The 27,337-nt window shown below is 42.6% G+C and overlaps 1 protein-coding gene across 1 annotated transcript; it reads right to left on the bottom strand.

The window, feature by feature from the left end:
- Positions 1-11,104: 11,104 nt before the first annotated feature.
- LOC133800017 (uncharacterized) lies at positions 11,105-12,856 on the bottom strand. Its single transcript, XM_062238001.1, has 3 exons — positions 12,799-12,856; positions 12,161-12,257; positions 11,105-11,768 (listed from the first exon to the last, which is right to left on the bottom strand). Exons 1-3 carry the CDS (start codon positions 12,854-12,856, stop codon positions 11,105-11,107), a joined length of 819 nt encoding a protein of 272 aa, XP_062093985.1.
- Between the last annotated feature and the right edge of the window lie 14,481 nt (positions 12,857-27,337).

Here is a 27,337-nt window from a genome sequence, read left to right as displayed (position 1 = left end):
AAGTTAGGAATAGGTGGGAGTCGTTATATGAGTGGTTCAGGAGACAGCATCCTCCAACTTTTGAGTGGGGACCAGATCCACTAAAGGCCGAACAGTGGATGAGCATGATTATCGCTATCCTAGACTTCATGAGGGTAGAGGGTCATGACAGGGTGGCTTGTGCCACATATATGCTGAGAAAGGATGCCTGCATCTGGTGGGAAGTGGCCTCCCAGATGAGAGATGTTACTACTCTAGGTTGGGATGGATTCAAGGATTTGTTCAGTCAGAAGTACTATAACGTTGCTGTTAGGGCAGCAAAAGTGAATGAATTTGTGGGGTTGGTACAAGGCAATATGACCGTTACAGAGTATGCTCTGAAGTTTGACCGACTTGCAAAGTTCGCACCAGACCTTGTGCCTACTAATACAGCTAGGCATGACAGATTCATCAGAGGGCTTAATGTTATGATAGCCCAAGATGTGAGAATTACAACAGTACCAGGGGGACGACTTATGCCCAGGCTGTTGAGAGGGCTCTTACCGCTAAGGAAGCAGAGAACAAGATTTGGAGGGAGAACGCTATGAGGCGGGAGGTTCGCAGGGTCGTGCCACCATATTCAGGATCTGGTAGGGGCAGAGGCCCCAATGATTTGAAGAGGAAGGCCCCTGACACTTCGACCGTTGCCGGTCCTCATAGGAGGAGTCGGGGTGTTCAGGGTGGTAACTAGGGAGGCGGTGATACATGGAGGAGTTACCCAGAGTGCACAAGGTGCAGAAGATACCATTTGGGCGAATTTTGGGCCAAGGCTTGTTATGCGTGCGGGGTGGTGGGACACCTCAAGAAGGACTGCCCAACAGTGAAGAAAGGGGAAGCAGGGAAGGTGGATAGCTTAACTCCAACTCGAGTTTTCACCTTGACACAGGCAAAGTCCGAGGCTAGTCCCTCGGTGGTGACAAGTCAACTTTCTTGTGCTGGCTTTCCTTTTACTGTGTTGATTGACTCTTGTGCTACACATTCTTTTGTTTCTAGTAAGGTGATTGATAGGTTGTGTAGACCTAGTGAGTACTGTACTGCGGGGTTCGGGACTATATTCCCTACAGGCGAACTGGTATTTTCTAGGAGATGGATTAGAGCACTGCCAGTGATGGTTAATGGTAGGGAATTATCAGTAGACTTAATTGAGTTAGGTATGGAAGACTTTGATATGATCTTAGGGATGGACTAGTTGGTTAGATATGGGGCTACCATTGGTTGCAGGGAGAGGATGGTGACCTTTGAGCCTGAGGAAGAGGATCCATTCATCTTTGTGGGTGCAGTATGTGGACCCTGCATACCCAAGATATCAACACTAAGAGGCAGGGATCTATTACAGGGAGGATGTATAAGTTTCCTGGCTAGTGTGGTGGATACTACCAGAGTGTTGCCAACAGGACCGGGAGAGACTATATTTTTTTATGAATTCTTGGATGTATTCCCTAAGGATTTACCAAGGTTGCTGCCGCACAGGAAGATTCAGTTCGTCATTGAGTTTGCATCGGGGACAGAGCCAATGTCAAGGGCACCATATAGGATGGCACCGACAGAACTGAAAGAATTGAAGATACAACTACATGAACTTCTGGATTTAGGGTTTATCAAGCCTAGCTACTCGCCATGGGGTGCTCCGGTTTTGTTTGTGAAGAAGAAGGATGGGACTTTGAGGATGTGTATAGATTACAGAGAATTGAACAAGTTGACCATCAAGAATAAGTACCCTCTACCAAGGATTGATGACTTATTTGATCAGCTGCAGGGAAAGACGATATTCTCGAAGATTGATCTTCGATCTGGTTATCACTAGCTGAGGATCAAGGACGAGGTTATACTGAAGACAACCTTCCGAACGAGGTATGGGCACTATGAGTTTCTGGTCATGTCATTTGGTTTGACCAATGCCCCAACAACCTTCATGGACTTAATGAACAAGGTGTTCAAGGACTTCTTGGATTAGTTTATGGTTGTCTTTATCAATGACATCTTAGTGTACTCCAGTTTAGAAGCAGAGGATGAGCAACATCTTCGACAAGTCTTGCAGAGATTAAGAGAGCATTAGTTGTATGCCAAATTTAAGATGTGTGAGTTTTGGATACCAGAAGTGACGTTCCTTGGACATATCGTTGGTGAGGATGGGATTAAGGTGGATCCATCTAAGGTGGAGGCAGTGAGAGTGTAACGACCCAAATTCAGTGTTAAGGCTAAGGGCCTGGAGCAGTATGCCTGGAGGGCATGATGGGATTTATGTGTGACTTTAATAAGTTTAATGCATGATTATGATTGATTGCACGTTGTATGACTATTTGATTAATTGAGATGCATGACTATGTGAATTAGTATGCATGTAGACCTGATTGTCTTATAATGAGCATGATTGTAATCTGGCCATGTTAGGGCATATCTGTGATAATTGTACTATGTGAATGGTGCCATGTGAGTGTGGTGTTATTATCAGGATGCACGCATCGAGACGGTCCTAGTGAGCCAATTAGTCTAAAAGTCACAACGGGATGTTGTATCCGGCTCGGGAGGAGCCTAGGGGTACCTCGGGAATTTTATGGTTAAGTTAAGATTTAGCGGGTAATGGTTATTGGAGATTTAGTAACCTAGGTAACCATTAGTTACTGCTGTGGGTAACAAGTTTTAAGGTAAAAAGTGATAGAATTGAAATGAAGTGTAAAGACTTAAGTGCCCTTTGAGGTTTAGCTAAGGAGGATTAGTAGGAAAGGGTAAAATGGTCATTTGGCAAGGGTAATAGGCAATTCTCAGCTGGGTTTTAGTGGGTCACGGTTTGGGCATTTGGGTTATATGATGGCTTTGCTAAAATAAAGAGAAGGAGAGTTAGGGCAATGAGAAGAAGAAGAAGAATAGGAAAATGGGCTGAAGTGGGAGCTTAGGAGGTGAATCAAGGGAGCTTGTAGGGTGGATTCTCCACTTGAGGTATGGATTTTATGAGCAATTAAGTTTGATTTCTGTTTTGAATTGTGAAATATATAGCTTGAGTTAAGTTTTAATGTTTGAGTTTGAAGTTGCTGATTTTTGCAATCTAAGGGTGGATTGTTGGGTATGTTTGTGTTTTGAGCTTGAATCTAGAGTTTATGAGTTGTTGGATGGTTCATTTGATGTTTGAAATTGATTTTGGGGTTTAGGTATTGGTTTAGGGTGATTTGGGATTGTTTTAGTCCAGGAAAAACGCAAGAGAAAACCCAGAAAATCTGGGTTCGCGTATGAGCGCCGCGGCCCTGTTCTTGGGCGCCGCGGCGCGAGGTTGCTTCAGGAGGAGGTCAGGCTGCTGGGCGCCGCGGCCCTTGAGGGGAGTGCCGCGGCCCTAGGCCATTTTGGCAGGCAAAAATTCTGTTTTTTAGGGCTTTTTGCCCGGGGACTCGGGGGATGGTTCCGATACTTTGCTTTATGGATTTAGAGGTCCCGGGAGTGCGGGATTGGTCCCGGGAAGTGGTTTTGGGTTTGGTTAGTATTAAAAGTGTTTTGTGTGTGTTTTGACTAGGTTTTCGGAGAGGCTCGTGCTTTGAGGACCGTGCTCGTGACCGTGGTGCATCGGAAAGCTCGGGACGCAGGTAAGAAAACCGTAACACCCGAGAATAGGGCATGGCCCCACTGTGTGATTGCAGGGCATGGCCCCAGATTGTATTATGTGCAAATGTTTAACCTTAAATGAATCATGATGTGTGTGAATGATTATTTCGAATGTACTATATGTGTGATTATACTGAAATGAACGGCAAGGGCCGAGAGCGACGTAGGCCGGGTGCGGCAGCGGGGCCGAAAGTAACACTCAGCACATGGGAGGCTTATATTCAGGGTGGGACCCAAGGCACATGGGATGCTTATATTCAGGGTGGGACCCAAGGGATACATGATTTATCCTCGCGGTGAGAACCGAAACCCCAGGCTTTGGTAAGGCCTCTGGGGCGGCATGGCCGTGCTTGTTTATTATGATGGTTTTCCTATTTATCAGTAAATTATGCCAGCTATATGAATTGCATATGTTATGTATTATTTGGGTTTTCTTGCTGGGCTTCGGCTCACGGGTGCTCCGTGTGGCAGGTAGAAGCAGGGACTGAGTCAACCAACCATGAGTACGGAGAGCGTGAAGCGACGCGTACATGTTTGGCCTGCCCGACTGCTTTGGTTGGGGATTTATTTGAAAATGGCTGTAATAATCTATGATTTTATGATTTCTCAACTGTAACCTTATTTCAAGATGTAATTAGTTTTCAAACCTTATTTTGGGATCCCAAACATTTAATAATAGAAGTTTTAATGAAACGACGCATTTTCAAAGATTACAGCCTTAACTTTTAATTAGTCACACTTTTGTTTCAAAACCTCGGTTAGCGAGTTCATTGCACACTGTTTTGCCTTAAAACTCACTTAGTAATGGCTCTAAGGAAGTAGGGCGTTACAGAGAGACTGGCCGAGGCCAAGGAACGCCTCAGAGGTTAGAAGTTTCCTCAGGTTAGCAGGTTACTACAGACGGTTTGTGGAAGGGTTCTCGAAGATTGCTGCACCGATGACAGAGTTGACACAGAAGAATTTGAAGTTTGTCTGGTCAGACAAGTGTGAAAATAGTTTTCAAGAATTGAAGCGACGACTTATTATAGTGCCTGCGCCGAGTCTTCCTTCGGAGGAAGGAAAGTTTGTGGTGTATTGTGATGCATCAAGGTTGGGTTTGGGTTGTGTGTTGATGCAGAATGGGAAGGTTATAGCTTATGCATCACGACAACTGAAGGAGTATGAGCAGCGGTACCCTACCCATGATTTAGAGTTGGTCGCGGTGATATTCGCACTGAAGGTGTACCGACATTATCTGTATGGAGAGAAGTGTGAAATATACACTGATCACAAGAGGCAGAGGCGTTGGCTGTAGTTGGTAAAAGACTATGATTGTGATATTCTTTACCATCCAGGGAAATCCAATGTAGTGGCAGATGCATTGAGCCGGAGGGGCCCGGGGCAGTTATTTAGTTCTACTCAGATATCAAGGGAGTTGGCTGATGAGATGTCCAGAGCGAGGATAGAGTTGGTGGTGGGCCGGTTGGCCAACATTACTTTGTATTCAATCCTACTAGAGCGGATTAAGGAGGGTCAGTTAGTGGATGCACAATTACAAGAAGTTAGAGGGAATGTCTTAGCGGGAGCGGCTAAGGACTATTCCATTTATGAGGTTGGTTTGCTACGGTATCAGGATCAGATTTGTGTTCAGACTGATGTAGGGATTAGACAAGAGGTATTAGATGAATCGCATACTACACCGTACTCACTTCATCCAGGCACCACGAAGATGTATCAGGATCTATAGACGTTGTATTAGTGGCCTGGGATGAAGAAGGATGTGGTGGAGTACGTGGCCAGGTGTTTGACCTGTCAGCAGGTGAAAGCTAAGCATTAGCGACTAGCGGGGTTGCTTCAGCCTTTGGGTATTCTCGACTGGAAATGGGAGGATATTACGATGGACTTTGTGGGAGGTTTACCCAGGGCAGTGGGGCTTCATGACTCGGTGTGGGTGATAGTAGATAGATACACCAAGTCAGCTCACTTTCTACCAGTGAGGATGACCTATACTGTGGACCAGTATGCAGAGTTGTATGTGAGGGAGATTGTACGCCTCCACAGGGTTCCTAAGTCTATAGTGTCAGACCAGGATCCTATCTTTACCTCCAAGTTTTGGGGTAGTGTATAGAAGGCTATGGGGACTCAGTTGAAGTTCAACACGGCCTTTCATCCTCAGAATGATGGACAGTCTGAGAGGGCGATTTTGGTGTTGGAGGATATGCTTAGGGCATGCGTGATCAACTTTGAGGGATCTTGGAGTAAGTATCTCCTGTTGATTGAGTTTTCATACAACAATAGTTATCAGTTATCAATCAACAATTAGAGTAGCTCCATATGAGATGTTATATGGGAGAGATGTAGATCACCCATTCATTGGGATGAGATGGGTGAGAGAAAGTATTTGGGACCGGACATGGTTCAGAAGACTAATGAGGCTATTGAGAAGATCCGAGCTCGAATGCTTGCCTCACAGAGCAGACAGAAAAGATACGCTGATCCTAAGCGTAGGGACGTGGAGTTTCAGGTTGGGGACCACGTGTTCCTGCGAGTTTCACCGCTGCGAGGGGTGAGAATGTAATGCCCTACTACCTTAGAGCCGTTACTAAGTGATTTTTAAGACAAAACAGTGTGCAATGAACTCGCTAACCGAGGTTTTGAAACAAAAGTGTGACTAATTAAAATTTAAGGTTGTAATCTTTGAAAATGCGTCGTTTCATTTAAAACTTCCAGTATTAAACATTTGGGATCCCAAAATAAGGTTTGAAAACTATTTACATCTTGAAATAAGTTTACAGTTGATAAATCATAAAAATCATAGATTATTACAGCCATTTTCGAATAAACCCCCAACCAAAGCAGTCGGGCAGGACAAACATGTACGTGTCGCTTCACGCTCTCCATACTCATGGTTGGTTGACTCAGTCCTTGCTTCTACCTGCCACACGGAGCACCCGTGAGCCGAAGCCCAACAAGAAAACCCAAATAATACATAACATATGCAATTCATATAGCTGGCATAATTCACTGATAAATAGGAAAACCATCATAATAAACAAGTACGGCCATGCCGCCCCCGAGGCCTTACCAAAGCCTGGGGTTTCGGTTCTCACCGCGAGGATAACTCATGTATCCCTTGGGTCCCACCCTGAATATAAGCATCCCATGTGCTGTGTGTTACTTTGGGTCCCACCCTGAATATAAGCATCCCATGTGCTGTGTGTTACTTTCGGCCCCACGGCCGTACCCGGCCTACGCCGCACTCGACCCTTGCCGTTCATTTCATCATAATCACACATATAGTACATTCGAAATAATCATTCGCACACATCATGATTCATTTAAGGTTAAACATTTGCACACAATACAATCTGGGGCCATGCCCTGCAATCACACAGTGGGGCCATGCCCTATTCTCGGGTGTTACGGTTTTCTTACCTGCTTCCCGAGCTTTCCGATGCACCAAGGCCACAAGCACGGTCCTCTAGCACGAGCCTCCTTGAAATCCTAGTCACAACACACATACAACACTTTTAATACTAACCAACCCAAAACCACTTCCCGGGACCAATCCCGCACTCTCGGAACCTCTATTTCCCTAAAACGATACATCGGAACCAACCCCCGAGTCCCCGGGCAAAAGCCCTAAAAACCAGAATTTTGGGTGTCAAAATTGGCCTAGGGCCGCGGCACTCCCTTCAAGGGCCACGGCGCCCAGCGACTTGGCCTCCTCCTGATGCAACCTCGCGCCGCGGCGCCCAAGAACAGGGCCGCGGCGCTCATACGCGAACCCAGATTTCTGGGTTTTCTCTTGCGTTTTCTCCGAGCTAAAACCTTCCCAAATCATACCAAACCAATACCCAAACCCCAAAATCAATTTAAGACTTCAAATGGACCATCTAACAACCCATAAACACTAGATTCAAGCTCAAAACACAAACATATCCAACAATCCACCCTTAGATTGCAAAAATCAGCAACTTCAAACTCAAACTTTATAAAACTTAACTCAAGCTTTAAGTTTCACAAATCTAAACATAATCAAACTTAAATATGCATAAATACTTACCTTAAGTAGAGAATCCCATCCTAAGCTCCCTTGATTCATCTCCTAAGTCTCCAAATTTCAGCTCCTTCTTCTTCTTCTTCTTCTCTTCTTCTTCTTCTCTTTATTTTTAACAAAACCAATCAATGACCAAAATAACTAAGCCCCAAACCGTGTACCCCATATAACCCAGCTGCCATTTATCTAATTCCCAACCAAATGACCATTTTGCCCCTCCTTGCCTATCCTTTCCTACCTAAACCTCAACGGCACTTAAGTCCTTTCATTTCTATTTCATTTCTACCATTTTCTTTCTAAAACTTGTTACTCTCAGCAGTAACTAATGGTTACCCAGGTTACTAAATCTCCAATAACCATTACCCGCTAAATCTCAACTTAACCATAAAATTCCCGAGGTACCCCTAGGCTCCTCCCAAGCTGGGTATAGAAATCTCGCTGTGACTCTTAAGTTAACTAGCTCTCTAGGACCGTCTCGGCACGTGCATCACAATAATAAGACCACACCCACGTGGTACAATTCACAGAATACAATTATCACATACCAACACAGTTATGCCCAACATGGCCAAAATTACAATTACGCCCTTCTAACACGATCCGTGCCTACATGCATACTAGTAAACATAGTCATGCATCTCAGTTAAACAAATAGCCAAATAACATGCTTTAAATCACAACCATGCATTTAACTCATAAAATCACACATAAATCCCAACCTGCCCTCCTGGCACACTAATCAAGGCCCTTAAGCCTTAATAGCTAATTTGGGTCGTTACAGAGAAGGTTTGGGAAGAAGGGCAAGCTGAGCCTTAGATTCATTGGACCTTTTGAGATCCTGGAAAGGATCGGACAAGTGGCTTACAGGTTATCCTTGCCACTATCGTTGTCGGGAGTTCATGACGTATTCCATGTTTCTATGCTTTGGAAGTATGTCTCAGATACAACACATGTGTTGAAGTATGAAGACTTGGAATTGCAGACATATTTGTCTTATGAGGAGCGATCGATTCAGGTTTTAGACAGGAAAGATAAGGTTATACGGAACAATATGATTCTTCTAGTTAAAGTGTTATGGAGGAATAGCAGGGTCGAGGAAGCAACCTAGGAGCTTGAGTCAGCAATGCGGGATCAGTATCCCGAGTTATTCAGGTAAAATTTCGAGGACGAAATTCTTAGTAGGAAGGGATAGTTGTGCCGACCCAAAATCACTAACAAGGCTTAAGGGCCTTGATTAGCGTGTCTGGAGGGAATAATTGGTTTATGTATGATTATATGGATATGTGAAATGCATGTTTATGAGTATTAGATATGCATGTGGGCCCTGTTTAGCTTATAAGTGCATATTTGTAATTTTGGCCCATTGAGGGCATAAATGTGAATATATATCTGATATTAGTGCGAGACCACATTATTATGTGGATGTATATGGATTATTCGACACGAGGACATCCTAGTGAGCAATTAGCGAAAATGGCACAATGGGAACGAATACCCGGCTCGGGGGAGCCTAGAGGTATTTTAAGAATTTATAAAATATATTGGGGATTTGTAGACATTGGGGAAAAATAGTGGGTGATTAATAAGATGACGTGATTTAAGTGGTAAATATTAGGAACACTCGAGGAATTAGCAAGAATTACGTGCAAATGACTAATATACCCTTAGATTGATTAAAAGGCTTAGTTTTAATTGGGAGGGCAAAAAGGGTCTTTTGGTTATTAGAAGATATACTTGATATACTCTGTTTTCTTTTAGATTATAGGAGAAAGTGGTAGAAGTAGTGAAGGAAAAGAAAGAAACAGAAAGCACTCAGATCACCCATCTCTCTCTTTCTCTCTCTCTCATGGTTTTCCCTCTCTCACTCTTCCTTGTGGACTTTGAAGCTAAGAATTCAAGAGGAGTCTAGGCTAGGCTTTGGGGCTGTGATCTTTGGAGTAATTGAAGGAGTTCGGCTGGAAATTTAACTCCCAAGTTAAGGTAAGGTTTAAGGTTTTTGAGTTGGCTGAGTTTTTGTTGAGGTTGATTTCTGAGTTTGGATTTTGGATGGAAGTTTAAGGACTTAAGCTTGGGAATTGGAGGAAATAAAGATTAGAAGGGCACTAAAGGCAACCTAGGGTCAGATTTATCCAACTAAGGTACCAATTTCTGGCCTTAATTGTCTTGGGTTTCCTGGTTTTAGTTAATGCTCTTGAGCTTCAAAGCTCAATTTTGATTTCTATGTTTGATGAGGTTGTTAGCCAAGTTTTGGTGTTATTTGGGTATTCTGGGTGAGCTATAGTGAGTTATGGGTTCAATTTTGAGTTTGGCTGAGGTTTGGGGAGGATTTTCGGAGCTTTGGCTCGGGAGATGCGAAGGGAGAAACCCAGAAAATTTGCATGTTCTGGTTGCAGGGCTGTAGCGCTAGGCTGCGTTCTTGGGGGGCTGGAGTCTCTGACTCTAGCACTGTAGCACCCATCTGGTAGCGTTGTAGCGCTACTCAGCTTTCAGAACATGGTTTTTTGGTACTTTTTAGGGTTTTTGCTCGAGGGCTCGGAGGACGGTTTCACAACTTCGTTTGGTGGAATTGGAGGTCCCGAGAGCACGAGTTTGGGTCACGGGATTGTCCTTTGGAATTTAAACTCATCGAAGTACCATTTATGGATTGTGACTAGGTGTATACTAGGGCTTGGAACGAGATCTTGCTCGAGGGTCGTTCGTAGTAACTAAAGCACTCGGAATTAAAGGTAAGAAAACTGCACCCTTCTGTGACCGTGTGCGACTGAGATTCCCTATATTTGAATGCATATATTGTGTGATTGTGATATGCCATGAGCATGAAATAAACGGCCTAAGAGTGCCGGGGCTGATATTTGTGAAAAGGACATGGCTCGGCTTAAGCGGGCCGGAGTCAGTGGATTAAACACTGGGCTCCACCTAAATGAGCCGGAGACAGTGGGTTAACTAGAGGGTGCGACCTAAGGGCGTCGATCCTAAGTATTGTATGATGAATATTGATATGTTATCATTGTTGTCTGTTGTTCATAGCTTGTTTAATACTGAGATGAATGGCTTATGAATAATTGATTGACCTCTCTAATTAGATGACTGTTATGGCATGCTTAATACCTGGTTAACAACTTTATGGATTATTTGATTTTCTATCTGCATTGTGGTTTTCTTACTGGGCCTTGGCTCGTGAGTGCTGCGTGGATTATAAAAAATGTCATTTCGATGGCTATTCGATGATACACAATAATATATTTATCCTTGGTTATGTATATAAACAATGTCATTTTGATTGAAAAAATCCATTAATACACAAATAAAAAGATTAACAAGGTTCATTAATACACAAATAAAAAGATTAACAAAGACCATTAATACACAAATAAAGCAAATGTCAGGTCCTCAACTTCCCCAAATAAAAAGATTAATAGTACCCAAATAAAAAGTTTAACATTGATGCCATAAATTTCAAACACGAACTTTACAAGTTGCCCTATTATGGCCTAGACCTCCACAAGTACTGCACTTGTGTTCTATAACCAATTTATCTCCATTGGAAGGATGGCGTTTCTTCTTAGGCCTACCTTGTTTATTCTTTGGATGACCAACCGGGTTTTTTTGCGCAGGTGTTCTCACTTTTATTGTCATAATGTCATGTGGAACAATCCACTCTTCCTCGTTACCAGTAGGATATACATATTCTGTGTAAGAGGACCTCCATGTCACAATTTTATAGTAATCTGAACACAACGAATAAAAGTTCACCCCTCGCTTAAGAGATCCAGAAAGTGCATGAGCACATGGGATACCAATAATTTGAAACATGCCACATGTGCATGTCTTATTTAGGAGGTCGACTTCACCATTCAGCTCACCATCTAACACATGGAACTCATTCCTCCCTATTACATAAGGGATCAAGAATCGAGCTTTCTCAGCCATATCCACCAATTTTTTCTCATAGGTCGGTGCAAGAGTTGTAGTTGTCTTCTTGCTAGTTTTTGTCCTATCACAGAACCAGGACTGCAGTGTGAAGCGAATAAATTTGATGAATGTAGTTATCGGAAAGCTCCTAGCGTCCCGGGTCTTATTGTTGAAACTTTCAGCGTAATTGTTTGTCATTATATTATACCTAGTATCCAAGAAAACTAACATTTAATAGTAATGTACATTTAGAAGATTTCATAAATTAAAATATAATTCACAATGACATACCTATTTCCAGGAAAGTAAGCACGTGACCACTTATCAAAACCCATGCCTTCTAGGTATTGAGCAATAGCTGGGTCTTTTGATTTGATTTTTTCGAAGTTAGCGTGGAACTCAGATTTCCTAAAAGCATATGTTGCATTATACATCAACACATGACAATGATCAGTCTTGAATTTAGCAACCACATTCATACTAATGTGGTGGTAGCAAGCACCATGATAGGAATCGGGGAAAATAGTTTCCCAGGCATGTGTAATACTTGCATGCCTGTTAGATACAAACGCCAGGTCCTCAACTTCCCCAATCGCTTACTTTAGCTTTGACATGAAATACTGCCAAGAATCATGATTCTCACTATCCACAATACCAAATGCAACTGGATATAGATGGTTATTTGCATCCAGCGCGACTGCACATAACATTTGTCCACCGTATTTTGTCTTTAAAAAAGTGTCGTCGACACATAACACAAGACGACATGTACGAAACCCTCTTCCACTAACTCTGAGTGAGAAAAAGAAATATTTGAATCGATCCTCCTCAGTGACAAAATCTGTCAACGTCCCAGGATTTTTTTGTTGAAGCATGAACAGGTACCATGGTAACTTCTGGTAGGGTGCTTCCAGTGTCCCTCTGACATAAGAAAGAGCCTTCTCTCGACATCTCCAAGCTTTTCCATATGAAAACTCAATGCCATAATCATTCTTAATGTCTTCTCTTATGTTGTTTTCCACGTACGCATTCGATCCAGTCAGATATTTTTTCTTTATGCAATGACCAATAACCCAAGATGCAGCTTGGCGATGGCCTTTATGTCAGAGGTCAAGTGAGAAAGTGTGTTTATTGGTGAAATGAGTTATCTCGAACATATCAAATTTAGGAATTCTCTTCCCCCTTCAATCTCCACCCACAATCAGGATCCTTGCAAGTGATATACCAAACTTCAGTACCTGACTTCTTCACCACAAACTCAAAGTTCTGCTTCATTGCATACAAGTGTGCCTTCATCTTCAACTCTAACTTGTTCTCAAAAACCTTCCCAACTTATATTACTCCACAACTCACTCCATATAACGTGGGGTTAACATAAGAGGGGTATGGGATATCTTCAGCAATATATGCCGGAGAACTCCATCTATTTCTATTGTCTTGTGTAGTTGGACGACTGCTCTCTGAGCCAGCAGTCCTCCGTCCTTGGCTTTCTTGACGTCTTGGCAAGGGTCGTATATTTAAGTTATCCACTTGAACCACAGGTAGCATCAACAACTGATACTTTGAGTTATCATCAGAACTACTGCACCCGTTAACTCATTCATCATCATCATCACCAAAATGGGAAACTGGATCGTCATTGACATAAGACTCATACTCATACCCATCATCATGCAGGAGATTTGTTGGGGGAAAAAAGTTTCATTATGACTAGGACCTCTCATGCATACACTTGGCCCAAGAGTTGTTTGTGGAACAGCCGTGCAAGATTGATTATGGTTTTCTATATTAACACTCGCTCTAGGAGATGGATCAAGAAAAACACTGTTCTTTGCAATCGAACTAACGCATAAAGTAACTCGATGTCTTAAGGACTTCGAATTGTCAAGAATAAGAGCACTAACTCCTTCATCATCTATGATTTCAATGGGATCTACGCTAAAATCATTGCATGTAAACGACACTTCAAACTTTAATTCAAACAATGACCTATCCACTTTCAGCTTTGAATACAACTTCTCCAATAATTCTATGTAACCAACATCGATTGGTACATGTATTATAGTGTTCAAACCAGCTTTGAAATTCCATTTCTCTCATTTCCTTTCCCAAAACATCGTTGTAAGAAACAATTATATTAACTCTGGAACCTGCAAATTTACAACAACAAAAAACATAAGAAAATTATAAAAATAAAGTGTAATCGATGATGAGTCGATGCCTATGAAAATCTGCATTGCAATTCAACATCGATGCCACATCGATGACATTTTGATGCATAATCGATGCTTATGATTGCCATATGTACGTGATTCCAGTTCGATGGTATATCAATGCCATATCGATGCTGAACCAAGTCAACATATATGGCATCGATATACCATCGATATTATATCGAACATTACATCTAAATTATATGTTTGCCCCAACATTGAAATTTCATCGATGTACCATCGATATGGCATCGATATACCATCAAAATATCATCGATGTATAATCGATGCTGATGGTTGCCATCTGTGCACAATTCCATTTCGATGGTATATCGATGCCATATCGACGTTGAACCAAATCAACATATATGGCATCGATTCAACATCGATATACCATCGATATTATATCAAAAATAACATCTAAATTAGATGTTCGCCCCAGCATCAACATTCCATCGATGTACCATCGACATAGAATCGATGTACCATCGAAAGGCCATCGATTTTGGAATGGCACCCACATATTTCCAGATCTAAAGAACAGATCAAAAAATGCTGAAAAAATACCACACTCAACAACAAAACAGTTCGAATCTAATATCTAACGATGGCTTTTCATATTCACAAGTATATAAATGAAAGGATACTTACCCATGATTTTTTCTCTTAAAAAACGTCAAGAATGAGAATTTCTTCACTTGAAATGAATTCTTCACTTAAAATGAAACTTCTAGGTCCGAGTAGTCCAATTTCTTCACCGGTTTTGCTGTAAAAATCGACAATGGTTGCTGTGAAAATGGCTGTAAATGATGGATGCGAGAGAGAGATAGAGAGAGAAATGTGTGAAGGGTTAAATTTTACTCATGAGGGTATTTTTGTCCAAAATAAGGGAGGAGGCACATTAATGGGAAAATTTTTATGATGGCATGTATATAGATATTATTTTATTACCTTATTATGATGGCATGAATTTTTATGATGGAGAATTTTTATTATTTTGCTTCTTATTATTCTATATCATATATATATTATTTTATTACCTTATTATTCCTAATGTTGTACCCTAATCTTAGCACGAATACGTAGAAAAGTAATCAAGTAAAATATATGATTATTATCTATTGGACAACTCGAGGTTCGTAATGGTCAAACCTGGTATTGGGCATCCTGACTTTACCACGAACTATGAATAAGATAAGTCATCAAAGCACTAGCTCGGGGTCGGATAGCTGTCAGGACACAAACTCGTGTAAGATACGCAGCTCAGGGTGATTCAGATATAACGACACTAAATAATCCCCAAATATTTGGGATTTTTTTTATACGCTTATTCATGGCCAGGCTGTCATATTTATTATCCAAGACAGCAGGATATATTTACTTTGTGATCAAATCATATCCCAATATAAATGGGAATTATTTGTATTGAATATGGACATTATGTAAATGTGTGATTGACTCACACGGTTACCTAAACCTGTCCATGGAATTCCCCTATAAATACTGGGAATATTGGACATGAAAGGGGGACGATTATTCTGTAATACCGAAACTCTACCAAAATAGAGAGAGAAACAGCAATATTATTGACTCGTGGACTAGGTGAATTTTAACTACTGAACCACGTAAAAGTTTTGTATTCTTGAGTGAATTTTGGTTATTTTTCATTACGGTTTAGCATTAAGCACTAATCTGCCTTTATTATTTCTTAATACACTGTTGGCGAAAAATTGCGTCAACAGTTTGGTGCTTTCATTGAGAGCAAATTAGTGCTTCATAAAAATCCCAGTCGATTCCCATCATGGTGCTCACTCGCTCAATGCATGATAATGAGACAGAAAAGTCCGGTGGGCAGGAGGCCCATCATACCGCTGTTTCGAACAAACATGGCCCTGAGATTCAGCAACGTCTGGGAAAACAACTGGCAGCACAAGGCGACACTAAGAGTTCAGCGTCATTGCCGCCGAATCCAAATCCAAACTATCTAACTGCCGTCGAGTTGGAAAACATGCAATTGAGAAGCCATCTCGCTAAGGCAAACAGGAAGATTGAGGAGGTTTTGGCTCGGTTATCCCCTCTTGCAACCGTCATTAATGTTGGAAAGAGGCAGAGTGGGTCTCATAAGTCCCACATAAATAACCAATCCAAACCGAGTTTATCAGTCAGAACTGCCACTCCAAGTTCTGAACCTACGGGGCGAGATCGCCAGAATACTCGACCCAGCGATCGTCATAGGGGTCGTCAGCATGTCAGTTGGTCGGTTAGGACTCAACCCCAAGTTCGGTGCCATCTTCACCGGCCCCCAGGAATGCCCATGAAAATCCACGATGGGGGTTGGGATAGGCTCACGAAGACAAAATGCTCCAACAAACCCTCCTACGCCGCAATCAGATCACCAGGCACAGAGAACTAGAGACATTGGAGTAGAATAGAGGTGGGCTAATTTAGTCAGCCCCCTCATCAATAAGGCACCCCCCGTCACCTATAAGACATCCAACGCAACCTCGTCCTCAATGAGACATTCCTGCTTATGGAGATAGTAGGAGAAATCCTCCCCCATCTGTCAATACTTACGTCTCACGAACACGTATCGAAAATCTAGATTCTCGGCCCCAGCCGCGAGCTGTAAGCTTCGCAAATGGGAGTTACTGGACCGAAATTCATCATAGCGGTAGGTCCGAGGGTGACCTAAGGAATCATTTTAGTTCGGCACAGAACCCTCGATACGATCCTGTAACGACCCAAATTCGTTGTTAAGGCTTAAGGGCCTTGATTAGTGTGCCAGGAGGGCATGATGGTAATTTTGTGTGACTTTAATGAGTAAAATGCACGATTATGATTTAAAGCATGTTATATGACTATTTGAATATTTGAGATGCATGACTATGTGTATTAGTATGCATGTAGGCCCTGATTGTGTTAGAAGGGCATGATAGTAATTTTGGCCATTTTGGGCATAACTGTATTGATATGAGATGATTGTTGAGACCACAGTGGTATGTGGATATATCTATGATTTGTGACTCGAGACGATCCCAGAGAGCGGATTAGCGGAAAAGTCATGGCGGGAATTTATACCCGGCTCGGGGCAGGCCTGGGGGTATAAACAGGAAGTTTAGAGAATATGTTGAGGTTAATTTGGATAATGAGGTATATATATTTGGTGATTTAGCAGGTATTGGGAAGCAAGCGGGAAAATATTAGAGACACTTGAGGAGTTAGCGGGAATTGGGTAAAATGACTAAAATGGCCCTATGTGGACAAAAAGAGTTTAGAATTTATAGGGAGGGCATTTTGGTCATTAGAATTCTTAGAGATAGATTAAATGAGGCTTTATATAGTGAGTGGGATTGTTAGAGAGTGTGAGAAATCTGAAGGAAAAGAAAGAAAAAGGAAGAAAAAGAAAAGAGAGAAAAACAGAGGGTTTTCCAAAAAGGGCGGTTTAAGGATTCTAGCACCATTTCTCTTCAAGTTTCTTGGGGCAAAGCTCAGAGGAGAGCTAGGATAGGATGAGAATCAAGGATCCTAAGCTAGGCTTGAAGATTTGGCAAGGGATTAGCAAGATCACATCAATGTTTGAGGTAAGTTTTTAGAGTTTTCAGTTTTGGGTTTTGACTGGTTTGGGCTGTGTATCTAAGCTGGATTGATGGGAATCTTAGGGGAATTTCTGGGCAAGCTTTGAGAAGAGCAAGCTAACGAGGTCTAGGAGTTGAATCAAAGTCGAAATTGCATCAATGGTATGAATTCTAAGCCTTTAACTTGATGTTTGACTGAATTTCTGGGTTTAGGGTTCATCTATGGTGAATCTTGAGATTTGGGATGCATGAGCTTGGGTTTTTAGATTTGGGGATGCTTGGGATGAGTGGATAGTGTTTATAAGCTTGATTTTGAGTTTGGTAAAGATTTGGGGAAGTTTGGGTTGAGATTGGCACAAAGAAATCGCAGAAAAAGAAAATGAGGGTTGCCTGCCTGCAACTAGCGCTACATCGCTAGTCTTTGGGCGCTGTAGCGCTAGGCCCTGTTTCTGGGGATGTCTGTTCTGCCTGTAGCGCTATAGCGCCCTCTTTAGAGCATTGTAGCGCTACCCTGTGCCCAGAAAGGGGTTTTTGGGCTATTTGTGGGATTTTTACCTAGGGTTCGGGGTTCGATTCCACCATCTTGTTTTGTGGATCTAGGACTTCCCGGGGGCCTGGGATTGGTCCCGAGGCTAGGTTTTCGGACTTGAGGTTCGGTGATGACTTTGACCTATGGCTGTGTTTAGGTGTGCGCTAGGGCTCGAGTGGGATCGTGCTCAAGGAGTCAAGTGATGAAAGCTATCAATTTGACAGGTAAGAAAACTATAGCACCCGTAGGACAGGGCATGGGCCCATGGTATGATTGCAGGGCACGACCCTATATTTCATGCTAAGATGATTGCAGGGCACGGCCCTATATTTCATGCTGAGATGATTGCAGGGCACGACCCTATATTGCATTACATGTTAGGGTGCAGACCTAATTGAATTGATATATGTTTGAATATTATTTGAGTTAGACTATTTGTTATTATAGTAGAATGAAATGGCAAGGAGCCAAGAACGACAAAGGAGCCGAGAACGGCAATGGAGCTGAGAACGGCGAAAGGCCGAGAACGACAGTGGGGCCGGAACTAACACCAATCACGTGAAGTGCTTGTAGTCAGGGTGGGACCCCAATGGATACATGTGATATCCTTACGGTGAGGACCGAGGCCCCAGGCTCTAGTAATGCCTCTGGGACGGCGTGGCCGTGTTTGTTTAGTTTGATGGAATACTTGTTTATCTGTGGATAATCTGATATGTTAACTATATAATTCGCATATGTTATATACTGTATGAGTTTTCTTGCTGGGCTTCGGCTCACGGGTGCTCTGTGTTGCAGGTAAGGGCAAAGATTGAGTCAACCAACCATGAGTACGGAGAGCGTGAAGCGACGCGTACATGTTTGGCCTGCCCGACTGCTTTGGTTGGGGGTTTATTTGAGAAATGGCTGTAATAATCTGTGATTTTAATAATTAATCAACTGTAAACTTGTTTTAAGTTGTAAATAGTTTTCAAACCTTATTTTGGGATCCCAAATGTTAAATACTAGAAGTTTTCAATGAAACTACGCATTTTAAAGATTACAGCCTTAACTTTTGCTTAGTCACACCTTTGTTTTAAAAAACCTCGGTTAGCGAGTTCTTTGCACAAAGTTTCTTTTAAAACTCACTTAGTAACGACTCTAAGGTAGTAGGGCGTTACAGATCCGCAACCCGATTTGCACGATCGTCTGAATTCGCAGAGAAGGAATCCATCTCGGAATGAAGATATTAGCTATACTCGAAAAGAAGGAGGTCCGTCCATAGTACGCGATAACGGGAATGCCCCACAAAACCAAGCTCGAGCATGGAGGGACAATAACCCATCAAACGCATACGATAAGATGGGAGCTATTGAACAGCCCCCAGGTAACCTAGGGACTAGGGACCAAACCCTCAAAAGAATAGCTTTGATGGAAGAGCAAATGAAGACGCTTTTATCTGGAAAAGAAAAAGATGATTGCAACTCAGATGAGGAGCTTAAACCTTTCGCTCCAAATATTGCGGCAGCCACATATCCGGTAGGCTTTAGAAAGCCACACCTGGCCAAATTTTATGGAGATGGAGATCCGTCAGATCACCTCAGAATGTTTAACACCATGATGATGGCTCACAATATCGAGCTCGATCTAAGGTATATTTTATTCCATGCAACTCTAGTCGGGCCAGCCAGGCAGTGGTTTAGGCAATACAAGAGGCATTCCATAAGCTCGTGGAAGAAGTTTTCTTCTAATTTCAAAAAAGCATTCAAAGCTTCACAGGCAGCTCGGGTTGTTACTGATTCATTGGCCAACGTAAAGCAACAACCTGGCGAGACGTTGAAGACATATCTAAGTAGATTTGTCAATGTCACTGCATGAGCTACGAATGCTGATGACAACTCTAAGCTAATGGCACTGAGGACAGGAATCCTTGCCAGGGGCGACTTGTGGCAGGAACTCAAAAGAAAAGGAGTAAAGAGTGTGGATGAATTATTGGCCTGAGCTCAAGAATGGATTAACCTAGAGGAGGCATGAGCTTGTATTGCGGGAACCATACAGACCCCTGTCCAGCTCGTTGGAGTGGTAACAAACGTTGCAGCTACAGCTCAAATCGTTACCTAGAATAACCAAGGGGGAAATAACAAAAATAAGGGAAATGGCGAGAGCGGCCAAAGTGGGACGAAGAAAAATAAGTCTGTGGAGAAGTTCAAACCTATTTACGCTACTTATACCGACCTAACGGACACTACGGAGCATATCTTCCTGGCAAATTCTAATTGCCTTCCATGGAAGAAGCCAGAACCATTGAAGAACCAAAGGGCGAAGAGAGATTCTTCAGAGTTCTTCCAATTCCATAATGACATCGGTCATAACATTGATGACTGTCGACAGCTAAATGATGAGATCGAAACTCTCATCAAAGTCAGACCGTTGGCCTAGTACGCCCGAAATCAGGTGGTCCTTAATCAGCCCACTGGACCAAACCCTCAATCTGTAACGCCCTACTTCCTTAGAGCCGTTACTAAGTGAGTTTTTAAGACAAAACAGTGTGCAATGAACTCGCTAACCGAGGTTTTGAACAAAAGTGTGACTAATTAAAAGTTAAGGCTGTAATCTTTGAAAATGCGTCGTTTCATTAAAACTTCTATCATTAAACATTTGGGATCCCAAAATAAGGTTTGAAAACTAATTACATCTTGAAATAAGGTTACAGTTAAGAAATCATAAAAATCATAGATTATTACAGCCATTTTTCGAATAACCCCCAACCAAAGCAGTCGGGCAGGCCAAACATGTACGCGTCGCTTCACGCTCTCCGTACTCATGGTTGGTTGACTCAGTCTTTGCCCTACCTGCAACACGGAGCACCCGTGAGCCGAAGCCCAGCAAGAAAACTCATGCAGAACATAACATATGCAAATATATATGGTTAATCATATCAGATAATCCACAAATAAACAAGTCAACCATTAGACTAAGCAAACACGGCCATGCCGCCCCAGAGCCTTACCGAAGCCTGGGGTATCGGTTCTCACCGCGAGGATAACTCATGTATCCCTTGGGTCCCACCCTGAATATAGCATCCCATGTGCTAGGTGTTACTTTCGGCCCACGGCCGCCCCGGCCTACGCCGTACTCGGCCCTTGCCGCTCATTTCATCATAATCACACATATACATTCAAAATAATCATTCACACACATCATGATTCATTTAAGGTTAAACATTTGCACACAACACAATCTGGGGCCATGCCCTGCAATCATCTCATCATGCAACATGCAATATAGGGCCATGCCCGGCAATCACACTATGGGCCCACGCCCTATCCTACGGGTGTTATAGTTTTCTTACCCGTATCCCTTGCTTTCCGATGCACTACAGTCACGAGCACGGTCCACTAGCACGAGTCTCCCCGAAATCCTAGTCACAACACACAAAAGACACTTTTAACAACCTTAAATGAGCTTCCAGGCCAAGTTCTAGTACTCGGAACGTTGAAATTCACCAAACATGGTAAAAGACTCAACCCCGAGCACCCTAGGTTAAATTCCTAAGCCTAAATTCTCAAAATCCCAAAATCCCTTAAGCGCCGCGACATGGCCCCCAAACAGGGCCACAAAATGCCCAGAAACAGGTAAGGGCCGCGGCCCTACAAGGACCATGCCGCGGCCCGCTCTCCATCCTCAGCACAACTTAGCCTTCAAGGACCGCGGCCCTCCAAGAACCATGCCGCGGCCCGACCCTTCGAACCCAGAAAAACCCACCATTTTAATCTCTAAACCTCACCTTAAACCATCCCAAACACATATCTCAATCTCAAAACTCAATCCCAAACCTCATATGAACAACTTAACAACCTATAGGCACTATATACAAGATCAAAACATCAACACACCCAAGAATCCACCCCTTGATTCCTATTTTCAGCCACCCAAACCAAAACTCAAACAACTAACTCAAAACTTCAACAAAAACAACTCAAGCTCTAGATTTAACCAATCAAAACAGAAATCAAAACTTAGATGTGTCTAAAAACCTTACCTCAAATGGAGAACCCACACAAAGTCCTTGATCTCCTCCTAGACTCCCACTTCTCCTTCTCTTCTTCTTCTTGCCCTAACCTTCTTTCTCCTTCTCTTCAATTTCTATCAAGCCTCAAGTGGCATAAATGCCCCAAACCGTATACCCCCAAATCCCAGCTGCCATTTATCTATTTCCCAACCAAATGACCAATTTTCCACTCCTTGCCTATCCTTTCCTACTTAAACCTCAAGGGCACTTAAGTCCTTTCATTTCTATTTCATTTCTACCATTTTCTTTCTAAAACTTGTTACTCACAGCAGTAACTAATGGTTACCCAGGTTACTCAATCACCAATAACCATTACCCGCTAAATCTCAACTTAACCATAAAATTCCCAAGGTACCCCTAGGCTCCTCCCGAGCCGGGTATAAAATCCCGTTGTGACTTTTAAGTTAATTTGCTCTCTAGGACCGTCTCGGCACATGCATCACAACAATAACACCACACTCACGTGGTACAAATCACAGAATACAATTATCACATGTATGCCCTCAGCGGGCTAAAATTACCAATTTACCCCTATCATGCAAACGGGGTCCACATGCATAATTATTTCACCTAACATGCATACTAACCACGTAGTCATGCACCTCAATGTTCAATTAGTCATATAACATGCTTTAAATCACAACCATGCATTAAACTCATAAAATCACACATAAATTCCATTATGCCCTCCTGGCACGCTAATCAAGGCCCTTAAGCCTTATTAGCGAAATTGGGGCGTTACACAATCAGTCCCTGAAGCACTAATAGGCCAAACTGAAGCTCAAACAAATCAGGTCGAACCTCCTCCGATAGTGGGGGGAGATATGACCACCATTTTGGGAGGACCTCATTTGGCAGGCATGAGCAGTTGGGCCCAGAAGAGGTACATTAATGAACTAAAGTCCCAAAACGGGGTGGAGTACATCCCGGAACAACGGTTATCGAAACAATAGCGATTGGAAAAGAAACCAATCATTTTCACATAAGAGGATGCTAGCCACGTCAAATGCCCACATAATGATTCACTGGTGATAACCGTTGAACTCTCAAATCGAAGGGTCTGAAGAACACTAGTGGATAATGGAAGTTCTATGAATCTACTTTTCAGGTCCAACCTGGAAAAAAATTGGGTTATTTGTAACTGATTTGAAGGTGACCTCGTTGACTCTGTACGGGTTTTCTGGTGAAGGGTTGGCAGCTATTGAGACGATCGGATTGGTGGTGACATTGGGAGAAGAGTCGCGAACTGTTTCCAAGTTGCTCAAGTTTGTGGTAATCAATTGCCCCGCTGCATACAATGAGAGTTTGGGCCAACCTACACTGATGGCATTTGAAGCCATAACCTCTATCCACCACCTACCAATGAAATTCCCCTCAGCGGTGGGAATATGCACCATCAGAGGTGATCAACTCGCTGCCAGGGAATACTATAACATTTCTATGAAGGGAAAATCACAACTCGGGCAGCAAGCGATGGTCATAAATGACGGAGGTGATCAATCCCAGGAAGTAGAAGTTACTCACAGGACAGAAGAACCTCAGCAAAAAGTGGATAGTAAGGTCACCCGACGCGACGACATTGAGCCATGGGTAGGTGAAGACAGATCAGAGCTCAAAGCCATAGAAGAGTTCGAGGAAGTAAACATTGACCCCAAAGAAGCTTCAAGAGTCGTAAAGATTGAAAAGAATCTTGACAACAAAAGGAAAAAGAAGCTGGTCAATCTTTTACAGAAAAACCTGGACGTCTTCGCATGGTCGCATGAAGATATGGTAGGAATAAGTCTGAATGTAATAATGCACACCTTAAATTTGGACAAGAATGTGCCTGCGAAATCCCAAAAACAAAGACGTTTGGGAACGGTCCGAGCTGAAGCCCTTGAGGAAGAAGTAGCTCGGTTATTAAAATGCAGGTTTATCCGAGAGGCAAAGTACCCGATCTGGGTTGCCAACCTCGTGCTGGTCCCGAAGCCAAACGGGAAATGGAGAACCTGTATCGACTTCTCCAATCTAAATAAAGCTTTTCGCAAGGACTGTTTCCCACTGCTAAGGATTGACGCATTGGTAGACACCACGGCAGATCACAAGCTCATGTCCTTCATGGACGCGTATTCTGGATATAACCAGATTGCGATGAATCATGCGGACCAGGAACATACTAGCTTCATGACTGAACATAACGTATACTATTATAAAGTTATGCCATTCGGATTAAAGAATGCCGAGGCCACATACCAACTCTTGGTCAACAAAATGTTCGCTAGCCAGATTGGCAGAAATATGGAGGTGTATGTCGATAGCATGCTTGTCAAGTAAAAAACTGCCAATAACCATGTGTCTGATCTAGAAGAATGTTTAGGAATATTAAGGAGATATGACATGAAGTTGAATCCCCAGAAATGTACTTTCGGAGTGGCATTTGAAAAATTCCTGGGGTTCATATTCAACACGAGGGGAATGGAGGCAAACCCTGAGAAAATCATATCGTTGTTAGAAATACCCTCACCCAGGTCGCGTAAAGAAGTTCAAAGCCTAACTGGAAGGGTGGCCGCTTTGAATCGATTCATTTCAAAATCAACTAACAAGTGTCTGCCATTTTACAACTTGCTCAAAGGAAACAAGAAATTTGAGTGCACCGAGGAGTGTAAACATGCATTCCTTGACCTAAAAATGCACCTGGCTGAGCCCCCGGTATTATCTAAGCCTATGTCTAGAGAACCTCTACTCTTTATTTGGCCATGACAGAGAATGCAGTCAGTGTCGTGTTAGTTCGAGAAGAATACTGTGCTAAAAAACTAGTATATTATATAAGCAAGAGACTTCTCGGAGCCGAGTCACGATACACACTGATAGAGAAACTGACATTTTGTCTGATATTGGCCTCCAAAAAGCTCCGGCCATATTTCCAGTCCCATTCAATCAATGTCTTGACCGACCAACCTTTAAGGCAGGTTTTGCAAAAACTTGAAACGTCGGGACGTCTTTTAAAATGGGCCATCAAACTTAGCTAGTTTGAGATATTGTACGTGCCATGAACCTCAAGTAAAAGTCAGGCCCTTGCTGATTTTATGGCTGAATGCACCAGATTTCAAGAGGAGCTCTTGAGGGAGCCGGTGCAGGAGTTATGGAAAATCTTCATTGATGGATCGTCAAATGAGAACGGATTAGGAGCTGGGATCATCTTAATCTCTTCAAAAGTACATCAATTTCATACAGCTCTGAGATTTGGATTCGAGACATCCAACAATGAAATCGAATATGAGGCCTTACTAGCAGGGCTGAGAGTGGCAAGGGAGATCAAGGAAAAATCCATCCAATACTATAGTGATTCTCAGCTCGTGGTCAATCAGGTATTGGGAGAGTATCAAGCTGGAGGTACTAAGATGGTGGCCTACCTAGCTATGGTAGAGGGAGAACTGTTTGAATTTGAGTACAACTCTGTTGAACAGATACTCCACGAGCAGAATTCTAACGCTGATGCTTTGGCACGGCTTGCTACCACAGAAGAGGCTGAGACATTGAATGTGGTGCAAGTGGAGTTCTTGGAGAGCCCAAGCGTGACATGAGAAATGATAGAGGTCAGAATGATTGACATAAGGCCAACCTGGATGACTCCCATAATGGAATACCTCGCAACTGGAAAGTTACCTGACGACAGAAAATACGCAAGAAAAATACTTTATCAAGCTCCACGGTACATAATAGTAGATGGAACCTTATATCGAAGTGGTCATTCGTTGCCTCTCCTACGATGTGTTCTGCCCGAGGAAGCCAAAACAATTTTACAAGAAATACACGAAGGCTTTTGTGGAGATCATGCTAGGGGGCAAAACCTGGCACTAAAGATACTGAGGCAAGGCTATTTTTGGCCCACTTTAACGAAAGACTCGATATCGTATGTTCAGAAGTGCGACAAATGCCAACATTTTTTCGTGGTTGCCCGAGTTGTTCTGGTCGAGCTAACGATGACTTCATCCCCATGGCCATTTGCGCTATGGGGAAATGATATAATAGGCTCCCTACCTATAGGAAAGGGGGGAGTTCGTTACGCGATGGTGGAAAGCGACTACTTCACGAAGTGGGTAGAAGCCGAGCCTCTGGCAACCATCACTTCAAAAAGAGTCCTGGACTTCATGGTGAAGAATATTATATGTCGGTTTGGGCCTCCTAAAAAGATCGTGTCAAACAATGGGACTAAATTCGACAGCAGTCTCTTCACTGATTTTTGTGGAAATATGGCATCACGAAGAGTTTCTTGTCAGTAGCATATCCGCAAGGCAACTGGCAGGTCGAGGCTGTAAACAAAAACCTTAAGGCAAACCTAAAGAGGTTAGAAAAAGCCAAAGGACTATGGCCTGAATAGCTCCCTCAGGTACTTTGGCCCTACCGAACTTCTCACAGGACATCCACGGGGCATACTCCTTTTTCCTTAACTTTTGGAAGCGAGGTCGTGCTTCCAATCGAAGCCATGGTAGCTACTCACAGGCAAAGGCCATTTAATCAAGAATAGAATGATGGACTACTTAACGCATCTCTCGATCTGATTGAAGAAAAATGAGAGGAGCCGCAGTTACAGCTCGCCCATTATCAATAAAAAATCACTCGCTATTTTAATTCTAAAGTTAAGAGGCGCGGACTTGGATTGAGCGACCTAGTTCTCCGAAGGGTCTTTTTGGCAAATAAAGACCCCAAAGATGGTGTATTGGGCCCAAACTGGGAGGGACCGTACCATGTCATAGAAGTCTTTCATGAGGGAACTTTCAGGATAGCCCGACTGAATGGGGAAGTAGTCCCACGGACCTGGAATGCTCTACATTTGAAAAAGTATTATCAATAGTACCACCATCAATGTAAGGCTTATTTATAAAAGCCGTTTTGATTAAATAATAGATGGATTTTAAATAACTATTTCTTATTGTTGTTATTGCAAGCTCGTGTTCTCATATTTGTAGAAGCAACCAAGAAAGTTTATACATTCTGGTTACTTGGGGGCACATAACCGAGGTTGGCAAAATTAAGCCTACTCGGATAAGATTAAAAAACTTAGAAGCTTGGAAAAATTGATTATTCAATGGCTTTTTAAAGCTTGAGTTTTCAATAAACCTAGTGTGAACTAAGTTCAAATCATTTAAAACCCTGGATGTAACCAGGTCCGAAACTTAGAAGTTTGGAAAAATTGATTATTCAACGGCTTTTTAAAGCTCGAGTTTTCAATAAACCTAGCGTGAACTAAGTTTAAATCATTTAAAACCCTGGACGTAACCAAGTCTGAAAACTTAGAAATTTGTAAAAATTGATCATTCAACGGTTTTTTAAAGCCCGAGTTTTCAATAAACATAGTATGAACTAAGTTTAAATAATTTTTAAAAAAAACTGGATATAACCATGTTCGAGGCCTGATTCTTAAAAGGTGTG

Source organism: Humulus lupulus, chromosome 9 (genome assembly GCF_963169125.1).
Source record: "Humulus lupulus chromosome 9, drHumLupu1.1, whole genome shotgun sequence".
Classification (NCBI taxonomy): Eukaryota; Viridiplantae; Streptophyta; class Magnoliopsida; order Rosales; family Cannabaceae; genus Humulus; species Humulus lupulus.
The sequence above is the reverse complement of the archived record's forward strand: the minus strand, read 5'-3'. Positions and strand labels throughout refer to the sequence as shown.

Bases quoted from the DNA above. Each gene is read 5' to 3' on its own strand.
- LOC133800017 (XM_062238001.1), bottom strand. From the start codon at position 12,856: ATGAAGGCACACTTGTATGCAATGAAGCAGAACTTTGAGTTTGTGGTG. The intron at 12,258-12,798 runs GTACTGAAGTTT...TGTTATGTGCAG, and splicing joins GTTTGTGGTGAAGAAGTCAG to TCGCGCTGGATGCAAATAAC. The intron at 11,769-12,160 runs GTAAGCGATTGG...CTTGGATACTAG, and splicing joins TATTTCATGTCAAAGCTAAA to GTATAATATAATGACAAACA.